A 12,124-nucleotide genomic window follows, 5' to 3' on the forward strand; every position below is an offset into this window, starting at 1 on the left:
TACTGGCTACAGAAATGTTGAGAAACACCAATATAAGAGATTACTCTGTTGCATATGAAAATTCTACTAAAATATTATATAAAAATAGCCAAGACAATGTTATACAAACTGACACAAACATGCTGGATTACATTCTAGCCCTGTAGAGACTGTAATAAACTTTGAGTTATCCTAACAGTTGCAAATACTTTAATATTTCAAATATTTTCTTAATAAAAAGGCAGAAGACTTCTTTCTTTAAATATACAGAAATATTCTTACAAGGAAACCATGCAATGTGCTTCAATTTTAAACATACTTAATACAATATAAACTACTTTTAATAATATAGTTACATAAATCAAATAATGGTCTTAAATGTGGTATTGGTTATGGATAAAAATTGGGACTTATGCAGTAAAATGATGTGCTCTTACAAAAATATATATATATATATATATATATATATATATATATATATATATATATTAACAGTAACATAAAACATGCACAATATTAGCTATAACTGTAACAGTTGTGCAAGAAAACAATATATTAATGTGTAATTGAGGACAGATTTAACAGTAGTTCAGAAATGCACTACATTTTTGGGATAATGTGAACAATGTGCTGAAAAATATTTTGGTCTGCAAATGGTTATATAAATTTTAAAGAATAGCTTAAGGTGAAGATATGAAAGGTAAATTCATAATGTTTTAATGTACAATGTTTTCAATTAGATAGGCACTCTTGGTATCTGCATGTCCTACTCATAAGTGTCTATGCAGTTCCATGCCAGACATATGGAATCAATCAGGGGCTTTGGTGCTGATGTTTGCTTTTGGGAATGTTGACAGCCTGACAGACATAGGCTCCGGTGACAAGGAATCTCAGCAAATCAAGCATGAACAGAGGAGGGGGAAAAGGAAGGAAGATTTTGGAAAAAAAAAAAAGGCAGGCAAATCACAGGGACTTTGAAAAACGATCAGTGTGAAACAGTGCCAAAGAGAGTGAGACACTGAACGCAAAGTAACGCAGGAACAATAGAGAGGCAAAAAGAAAGGAAGATAAAGGCTTGTTGTAACTGGACTCTTTCCTGTAATCTTTTTGTTCTGCCTTGTTTTAAGAATGGAAGAGGAGGGAAGGACAATTCTACCTCTAACACACAGCACATGAGCTGAGCATGCAGCCAGCAGCTCTCCTTTGCTGTGTGAGGCTGATCATTGCACGCATCTGCAGCAGGATTTGGACACAATATTTGGAACCGTATTAGGTTGGATCAGACAGACTACAAAAAAATTATTTAACAAGCGGAGGAGGGTGGGAAACAAAGGAATTATTAGACTGCCATATTTCTCAAGAAATAGGCAATTGTTTCAAGACCAGGTGACAATGCTGCTGCGCGTGGCTTCCCTTTGCTCCTGCCTGGCCTTGGTCTGCAGTTGGACAACCTTTCATCACCCGGTCCCTGTCTACAGGAGTTTTAACTTTAGTTCTTTATCTCAAGTTTTTCAGCTAACAGAGAACAAAAAGCAGCAGCCGCTGGAAGCAGCTGAAAAAGTGGAGAAGTTGGGACAGTATTTCAAAAAGAACTTGAGAAGACTGAGAGAGAAAAGTCAGAACTTGGATCTGGTGTTCCTGGTTGATGAGTCCTCCAGTGTGGGACACTCTAACTTTGTCAATGAGTTAAGGTTTGTAAAAAAGCTGCTTTCTGATTTCCCAGTGGTACCCTCTGCCACAAGAGTGGCCATAGTCACCTTCTCCTCTAAGACTAATGTGCAGACTAGGGTTGACTACATCTCATCTAGGCAGCCTCACCAACACAAGTGTTCCTTGCTGAACAGAGAGATCCCAGCCATCACCTACAAGGGAGGAGGCACCTACACCAAAGGAGCGTTCCAGCAAGCAACGGTAAGAATTCGTTTCTGAATTCATTATAATTCTACGTCAGATATGTTGGCTTACTGCTTTTAGATGTACTTAAACATGAAACCCAATTTCCCTTACCATAATTCAGACATAGCATACACTTTTAAACAACTATTTAATTTACTATTATCAAATGTGCTTCATTCTTTTTTGTACCCTTTGTTGAAGTAGCAGCAATGCATTACTGGGAGCTAGCTGAACACATTGTATAAACCAATGGCAAGAAGCATATGTGTGTGTGTGTATATATGTGTGTGTGTGTATATATACATATATATATATATATATATATATATATATATATATATATATATATATATATATATATATATATATATATATATATATATATATATACATACAGCTGGATTCCAGTAGTTCATTATTTCTCCTGGGTATGTGTTGTTTTTTTTATTATTTGGTTTGTAATGTTTAAACTTTTCTTTGATGCTAATATGCTTGACAGTGAAAGTTGTTCTATGAGGTGATAAGTTAGTGGTTGTTACCAATGGAGAGATTTACTGTACTGGTGAGGGACAACTACACATGGTTAACAATTCCACAATGTTCGAGGAGTGATGTGACTAGTTTTTCAGCAAGATGTTAGTTTCAAGGAGTTTTTATTGATTCTAGGCCATGACATGTGTCATGTATAAAAATAATCATTTATAGAGGAGTGTCAATTTTATATTCTTACAAAGCTCACCACTATGAATGAAGATTGGTCAAATTATATAGAATTTAAATACTAAGTACATTTTATGCACCTCCCTCTAATCAGGAGTACCATCATTATGGAACCTAGGTTACACTGCGGGTATCTGAACAATAGATGATGCCTATGTGAAAACAAGTTATCAATGGAAAACAGTGAAAGCTAGATTTCAACATGGTGGCGCCCATGATTAGAGGTAACTAATACAATACTTATAAAATGCATTTAGTGTTTAGTGCCCCATTAAGGGTATGACAAAAAGATATTTACTATGCTGAACTGATTTGCTACACCACCACTACACCTTTTGCTAAGCCACCAATCTATATTGGATAAAGGGATAATGCCCCTTAGATTCTCACTTTATATATTCATAAAAAATAGCTTTGAAAACATACTGCTTATTTTAGCACACTCTGTGTATTTTATGGTCAGTTTCACAGTGATTTTTTTTTTTTTACTCACAATAATCTACTTTGTGAGTGACACTTTACACTATTCCAGTATTGTTTTGTGAAAAATAAGCAGAACAAAATACTTCCACTTCCCTTTTAAAGTGTAGTAGATAAGCCAGCACTACACAGCCCATGCCCGCCATAGCTTTCAAAAAGTCAGAAAAACCCAGTGATAACGTAATTTAGTAAAGAAATAGGAAGAGCCATAATTAAATATTCAAAAAAGTAATTTAAAGAGACTTTCTAATATAAAACTAAAATGCATTATTTCAATGGAACATTTTATTTAAAAAAAAAAAAAACAGGACCCCTCCTATTCCAGTGCAATTAAACATAGGGTCAGTGAATTGGCATACGTGTATATGCTTCAATAACACATCCTCTTTTCTATTGGCATACAGGGACATTTCTCCACAAGTATGAAAAAATAATAATTTTATTCAGGACAGTAGCATCTGTTTAAAAATAAAATCTGAGGTACAATTTAAAAACATCTTTAGATGCATCAGTTGTAAAACGTATAAAAACAGTTTAACGATCTGCACATAATACAAATAAAGGACAATACAAATAAAGCTATTGCAGAAATCATTACTGCAATTATTTTGCCTGTAATACTTAAATGCCCAGTAAATACAGTAGATTTGCCTAAACAACAAATGCACGATAACAAGACAATGCAATAGCACTTAGGGCTAGATTTATTATAGCTGAGGCGTACAGGGGAGCGTATACGCGCCCCTGTACGCCTCAGCTTGCCTGTGGCGGGGCAAAATTACCCCCAGGTATTCGGCATTGCACACGAGTGCAATTTTGCGCTCGTATGCAATCCCGCCCCCTGCCCACGCACAGCCAATCACGCGCGGGCAGGAGCTGTCAATCTCCTCGGTCGGATTCGACTGAGGAGATTGAATTTCGCCACAATAGAGGTGGCGAAGATCTTAGGGAAGCAGCGGTATGGTGACCGGTGCTTGATAAATCACGGTGAGCAAGTTCTTCGGAGAACTTGCAGCCGTAGAGGCTTGATAAATCGAGCCCTCTGTCTGAACTTCAAATGAGAGTAGATTTTTTTTCTGACAAATGTAAAACTTATGTCTATTTCCACTCCTACTGTATCATGTGACAGCCATCAGCCAATCACAAATGCATATAAGTATATTCTGTGAATTCCTGCACATGCTCAGTAGGAGCTGGCAACTCAAAAAGTGTAAATATAAAAAGACTGTGCACATTTTGTTAAAAGAAGTAAATTGGAAAGTTGTTAATATTGTATGCTCTATCTGAATCATGAAAGTTTAATTTTGACTTGAGTGTCCCTTTAAAAGGGTTTTGAAACGCCAACATTTGTGTGATTCAGACAGAGAATACACATTTTAAAAATAAGTTTCCAATTTACTACCATTATTACATTTGTTTTTTTCCCACAGTATTCTTTGTTGAAGAGATACTTAGGTAGCTCTTGCAAATGTAAAACATTCTTGTAAAAGTTCTGCAGTATCATGCTCCAGACATGTGCACACTCCTGAGTTTACCTTCCTGCTTAACAAAAGATACCAAGAGAATAAAGACAATTTTATAATATAAGTAAATTAGAAAGCTGTTTAAAATTGCATGCTCTATCTGAATCATGAAAGAAAAATTTGGGATTTCATGTCCCTTTAAAAAATGTCCATGAATTATTATCCAGTCTTATTTTGCATCAACAGGGCAGTAATAAAGTTATCTAACACATGAGTATCTTCCTTTTTGAATTAGGAATTTGAACATTTAATTTCTAAGCAGCAATGAGATTCACGGAAAGTTAGTTATTTGCAAAACTTTTAAGAGCCAGAAGTTTTAAAACTTCAGGGTCCTTGGCCCCTTGAGCAGATTAGTTTGTGAACCAGAACAAAAAGGGGAAACCTGTTGCTATTGGTCAGAAGAGGCTAAACACTAAATACGTTTCTATTTTTGTGTAATTTCGTTTTTAAAGAGATATTACACACTAAATTAATGCTAAATATAATTATATTCTCAGACTCAGAGCAAAGAAATGTTAGATAATATATATATATATATATATATATATATATATATATATATATATATATATATATATATATATATATATATATGTGGATGGAAAAGAGAAAATCAAAAAAGGGCGCACAGCTAGGCACTAGAATAAAAATTGACTATTAGTAAAGTAGGTATGTAGTTTTCAGACCTATGTGGTTATAGTAACAGGATAATAAAAATAATAATAATAATAATGTCCTTGGATTGTTATTGTATTCTAAAGAGTTCAGTAATGTGCTTTAGAATATTCGACACTTCTTTGTCTGAGGTGAGTGGATTTGTGCTTACCAGAGGTAACCTCAATCATATGAGGTAAGTTGTAGACTTGTCTGGGTTAGAGATGTTTCTTTGGCTCTTGTCCAGTCGATTTTGCTTTGTTCTTTGCTGTAGGAATCTTTCCTTTGTTGAAACCCTTTGGGATCTTTGTTTCCAGGTGGCTCCTGGCAGCAGTATGTTGTTTTGAATGAAAATCTTGGACTCTCTTGTATCGTTTGTTGAAAGGCAATGGAAAATCCTGGACTCTCTTTTTCTTCTTGGTGATGAGAATCTGGGTTGTCTCAGGTGTTCATATCGATTGAGATGGAATAAGAAAAGAAAACAAGAACATAGTGTGATAACGTTTAAATAAAAAAGCTCTTTTTAATTAGAACTAAGTAAATGTGCTTACATCAAATGCCCTCAATCAGAGTATGAGGTAAGTAATAGACATTGATTAAGTATTTCGATCTCCTGGTCAGTGCTCTGGTTGACTGCAGTACAAAGATTGCCCAATGCAGTATTTGAATTTAAAATACAGTTCAGCCTGCTTGTGGGACACTAATGGCTGTATGCTTAATGTGGTTCTTTTAAACAGCTTAACCTGCTGGCCGTAATTTGTGGTCAATAAGACCAATACGTTTATAATGCGGTTAGGCTAAAAAGCCTCTGTTGGCAGTTGGTAAGTTCAAATTGTGCGTATAATATGCTCACAGAGGCATATGTGTAAGGAAGGGTATAGTCGCTCAACAAGTCCTGTTACCCGTTGTGTTAAATATGATGCCGTGCCGCAATGTAGCAAAAGGATGTCCGCCCACCTTAAGATAATCCTTACGCGTTTCGAAGTGATCAGTCACTTCTTCATCAGAGAATGAAGAAGTGACTGATCACTTCGAAACGCGTAAGGATTATCTTAAGGTGGGCGGACATCCTTTTGCTACATTGCGGCACGGCATCATATTTAACACAACGGGTAACAGGACTTGTTGAGCGACTATACCCTTCCTTACACATATGCCTCTGTGAGCATATTATACGCACAATTTGAACTTACCAACTGCCAACAGAGGCTTTTTAGCCTAACCGCATTATAAACGTATTGGTCTTATTGACCACAAATTACGGCCAGCAGGTTAAGCTGTTTAAAAGAACCACATTAAGCATACAGCCATTAGTGTCCCACAAGCAGGCTGAACTGTATTTTAAATTCAAATACTGCATTGGGCAATCTTTGTACTGCAGTCAACCAGAGCACTGACCAGGAGATCGAAATACTTAATCAATGTCTATTACTTACCTCATACTCTGATTGAGGGCATTTGATGTAAGCACATTTACTTAGTTCTAATTAAAAAGAGCTTTTTTATTTAAACGTTATCACACTATGTTCTTGTTTTCTTTTCTTATTCCATCTCAATCGATATGAACACCTGAGACAACCCAGATTCTCATCACCAAGAAGAAAAAGAGAGTCCAGGATTTTCCATTGCCTTTCAACAAACGATACAAGAGAGTCCAAGATTTTCATTCAAAACAACATACTGCTGCCAGGAGCCACCTGGAAACAAAGATCCCAAAGGGTTTCAACAAAGGAAAGATTCCTACAGCAAAGAACAAAGCAAAATCGACTGGACAAGAGCCAAAGAAACATCTCTAACCCAGACAAGTATACAACTTACCTCATATGATTGAGGTTACCTCTGGTAAGCACAAATCCACTCACCTCAGACAAAGAAGTGTCGAATATTCTAAAGCACATTACTGAACTCTTTAGAATACAATAACAATCCAAGGACATTATTATTATTATTATTTTTATTATCCTGTTACTATAACCACATAGGTCTGAAAACTACATACCTACTTTACTAATAGTCAATTTTTATTCTAGTGCCTAGCTGTGCGCCCTTTTTTGATTTTCTCTTTTCCATCCACATTCCTAACAGTGACACGGGTACACTGTATCAGAGGCAGCACGCACATATATCACTATTACTACTATTGTTGCAAAAATAGCCATTACTCACCAAGTGTTAGAGTTTTTAGCGCAGGTGCCCCTCCTTTTTTCTAACATATATATATATATATATATATATATAAAATTATATTAGTTGTTGAAATATTAAAGAAATAAATGTAAAGTTTAATGGTTTGCTGCCGTGTTGTAACAGGTTTATTAGGGTTGAAAATCTGTTCTACTTAGAGACCCTATCACTAGAGAAATGGGAAATCACACAACTGTCTTGTAATCTACTGATCAGCACTTAGAGATTCCAACCTACCTTTTGGGCACACCTGGCTTAAAGGGACAGTAAACTCAAATTTAAACTGATGATTCAGAAAGAACATGCAATTTAAAAACAACTTTCAAATTTACTTCTGTTATCAAATTTGCTTTGTTCTCTTGCACGTGTCTTTAGTTCTCTGTGGCAGTAGTGTTTGCAATAATAAATAACACTGCTACAAACAATGTTGTAAAACACTGTTGCCATAGAGAACTAATGACACGTGCATACTCATATGAGACTACATAGATTTACTATTTAACTAAAGATACCAAGAGAACAAAGCAAATTTGATAACAAAAATAAATTGGAAAGTTGTTTTAAAATTGCATAGCTAATGTATAAAAGTTTACATTTGACGTTACAGTCCCTTTAAACAGACATTGCACTGTAAAATGTTTTTTTTTCTTTCCCAATGATTTGTTATACCATCACCAAAGTATTAACTGTAGGAGAAAGGTTTACTTTTTGTTTTTCATTTTCCTGGTTTTGCTCATTGAAAATATCACCTATTGTTCTCACTAACATGTCCATTTAAATGGACTGAGCTAGTAGAAAGAACAGACCTACATATATTATTTCTCTCTATATACACAAATGCCAATAGTTAGGTATTAAAAATGTTAATTATGGGTAGGGGAAATTTCACTGAACAAAGACTGCTATTTCAGATAGAAAAAGCTCTGCCCAGCCTCTATTGGGAGGTTGCTTTCTGCTGCTACCTCTAGTGTGCATAGCTTTTCTAAAGAGAAAAATGCATTAATCATATTTTTAGTGTAGGTAGTGGTTTTAATAAACAATTACAGCCATTTAAAATGACAAAATAAAGGTAAAGGTGCTATTTTCAAACAATTCAATACACTCCAGCTGGTAAAATGGAGCACTGAAAAAATCTAAAGAACATTTGACAGTACATTGTCCCTTTAAGTTTTCCCTGCTACAATATCACTAAAACGTCACTGTTGTCTTACTGATTGTGATGTTTCCTTTCCAGCACTTATATTTCAAAATAGAATGCCTGAAACAGCCGATTCAGCCATGAAGGACTTTTATTTCTGTATTTATTACCTACATGAATCCATGTAATGCTGGTATAATAATCACAAAGGGTTTGAACAAGCTTTATAAATTGTGATGTCGCGAACATAAAATTTTCAGTTTGCGGACGGCGAACGCGAACTTCCGCAAAAGTTTGCGAACGAGCGAACCGGGCGAACCGCCATAGACGTCAATAGGCAGGCGAATTTTAAAACCCACAGGGACTCTTTCTGGCCACAATAGTGATGGAAAAGTTTTTTCAAGGGGACTAACACCTGGACTGTGGCATGCCGGAGGGGGATCCATGGCAAAACTCCCATGGAAAATTACATAGTTGATGCAGAGTCTGGTTTTAATCGATAAAGGGCATAAATCACCTAACATTCCTAAATTGTTTGGAATAATGTGCTTTAAAACATCAGGTATGATGTTGTATCGATCAGGTAGTGTAAGGGTTACGCCCGCTTCACAGTGCGCAGTGTAGGTGATATACCTGCCCTGACCATGCTTTGCAGACCAGGTATCAGTGGTCAGATGGACCCTTGCCCCAACATTGTGTGCCAGACATGCCATTACTTCCTTTTGCACAATCGAGTACAGGTTGGGGATTGCCTTTTGTGCAAAGAAATTTCGTCCGTGTACCTTCCACTGCAGTGTCCCAATAGCTACAAATTTTTGGAACGCCTCAGACTCCACCAGCTTGTATGGTAAAAGCTGGCGGGCTAAGAGTTCAGACAAGCCAGCTGTCAGATGCCGGGCAAGGGGGTGACTTTGTGACATTGGCTTCTTACGCTCAAACATGTCCTTGACAGACACCTGACTGTGGGCAGATGAGCAGGAAGTGGCGGATGGTTGAGAGGGGGCAAGGAGGACAGCAGTGGTTGACGTGGCTGAAGATGCTGGACCAGGAGGAGGATGGCGGCTTTGAGTTTGTGTGCTGCTTCTACTCATGTGTTGATCCCATAGGCATTTGTGATGTGTGATCATGTGCCTTCGCAAAGCAGTTGTACCTAGGTGGGTGTTGGACTTCCCACGACTCAGTTTCTTTTGGCACAGGTTGCAAATGGCATCGCTGTTGTCAGAGACAGACACACAAAAAAATGTCACACTGCTGAGCTCTGCAATGACGGCATTCTGGTGGTGGCAACAGCATGCATTGATTGGTGTGCTGTCTGGCTGACCCCGGGTGCCGATGCATGCTGTCTGACTGTGCCACTAGCTCCTTTGCGACGACCTCCCCCTGCTTCCAACTCGTCTCCTCCTCCTCTCTGTCTCCCCATCTGAACTTTCCCTCTCTTCTTCTTCTCTTCTTGCGGGCACCCACGTGACATCCACGGACGCATCGTCATCATCAACCGCTTCACTTGTATCTGACAACTCAGCAAAGGGAGCAGCAGCGGGTACAACATCATCATCATCACACCGTGCGTCCATGTGTGTAATGCTGCCTGACTGAGACATATCCCTGTTATCTACATCCTCTGGCAATAATGGTTGCGCATCACTCATTTCTTCCAACTCATGTGTAAATAACTCCTCTGACAGATCAAGTGAAGCGGCTGTGTTGCTAGTATTGGTGGTGGAGGCAGGCGGGTGAGTGGTAACTTGAGAGGTGCCCGAAGCTAAGCTGGAGGAGGATGGTGCGTCAATGTTCCGAGCGGTAGCTGTAGAAGATTGGGTGTCCTGTGTTAGCCAGTCAACTATGTCCTCAGAACTTTTCGAGTTCAGGGTACGTGGCCTCTGAACACTGGGCATTATTCTAGGGCCAAAGGGAATCACAGCACCATGACTATGACGGCCCCTGCGGGGTGGCCTGCCTCTGCTGTGATTTTTTTTTTTGATTAGTGGTACTATGCGTGCAAGCTACTGTGACAACAGATATGAGTGGCACTGTGCACTGGCAGAAGTTGGCAGAGTAGACGCTGTAGGCCTGACACACACGCTTGCAGACAACTAACTGCTATTCAATCTATTACAGTCAAAATTGTGTGGTTTTTTTTTTTAAACGTACACTACTGTTACACCAGATATGAGTTGCACTGGTGTGACACTGTGCCCTGGCAGGCCCTGAAACGCACACGTGTGAAGGAAACTGACTGCTATTATTTCACAGTCAAATTTCTGTTGTTTTTTTTAATGTACACTACTGTTACACCAGATATGAGTTGCACTGGTGTGACACTTTGCCCTGGCAGGCCCTGAAACGCACACGTGTGAAGGAAACTGACTGCTATTATTTCACAGTCAAATTTCTAGTTTTTTTTTTTAATGTACACTACTGTTACACCAGATATGAGTTGCACTGGGGTGACACTGTGCCCTGGCAGGCCCTGAAATGCACACGTGTGAAGGAAACTGACTGCTATTATTTCACAGTCAAATTTCTAGTTTTTTTTTTAACCCCTTAACGACCGAGGACATGCAGGGTACGTCCTCAAAAAAAGGCAGTTAACGCCTGAGGACATACCCTCCTCGGTGTGGAAAGCAGCTGGAAGCGATCCTGCTCGCTTCCAGCTGCTTTCCGGTTATTGCAGTGATTCCTCGATATGGAGGCATCCTGCAATAACCTTTGGTAGCCATCCGATGCAGAGAGAGCCACTCTGTGGCCCTCTCTGCACCGGAGATCGGTGGCTTTCCTCTTTGGAGGGTGGGAGCAGACTAGGGAGGCGTGTGGCGGCCATCGATGGCCCTGGTCATGTGGCGGGGGGCGGGATTGTGGGCGGGGATGGCCGGGGGCGCGCACATGCACGGGAGGGCGGGCGCGTGTACGGGGAGAGAGCGGGTGGGAACCGCTACACTACAGAAAAATCTGTAATAAAAAATGTTGAAAAAAGGGATAGTAAGTAAAAAAAAACAAAAAACGATCAGTAAGGTGGTGGGGGTTTGTCTGTGGAAGGGGGAAGCTACACTACAGAAAGCTGCCAGTACCCAAGATGGCCCCCAATAAGGCAGATGGGGAGGGTTAGAGAGCTGTTTTGTGGGGGATCAGGGAGGTTGGGGGCTAAGGGGGGATGCTACACCAAAGCATATGTAAATATGCTAAAAAATATTATTTTTTTTAAAAAAACTTTTATTTTAGTACTGGCAGACTTTCTGCCAGTACTTAAGATGGCGGGGACAATTGTGGGGTGGGGGAGGGAAGGGAGCTGTTTAGGAGGGATCAGGGGGTCTGATGTGTCAGGTGGGAGGCTGATCTCTACACTAAAGCTAAAATTAACCCTGCAAGCTCCCTACAAACTACCTAATTAACCCCTTCACTGCTAACCATAATACAAGTGTGATGCGCAGCAGCATTTAGCGGCCTTCTAGTTACCAGAAAGCAACGCCAAAGTCATATATGTCTGCTATTTCTGAACAAAGGGGATCCCAGAGAAGCATTTACAACCATTTGTGCCATAATTGCACAAGCT

At 39.0% G+C, this 12,124-nt stretch overlaps 1 protein-coding gene across 1 annotated transcript in view; it reads left to right on the forward strand.

Moving 5' to 3' along the window:
* The first annotated feature begins 983 nt into the window (after nucleotides 1-983).
* SVEP1 (sushi, von Willebrand factor type A, EGF and pentraxin domain containing 1) overlaps nucleotides 984-12,124 on the forward strand; it is an 802,056-nt gene continuing 790,915 nt past the window's right edge. The window contains exon 1 of the mRNA XM_053702672.1: nucleotides 984-1,890. Coding sequence (XP_053558647.1) covers nucleotides 1,372-1,890 — 519 coding nt within the window. The 5' untranslated portion in view covers nucleotides 984-1,371. The remainder of the gene's footprint in view (nucleotides 1,891-12,124) is intronic.

Source organism: Bombina bombina, chromosome 2 (genome assembly GCF_027579735.1).
Source record: "Bombina bombina isolate aBomBom1 chromosome 2, aBomBom1.pri, whole genome shotgun sequence".
Taxonomy (NCBI): Eukaryota; Metazoa; Chordata; class Amphibia; order Anura; family Bombinatoridae; genus Bombina; species Bombina bombina.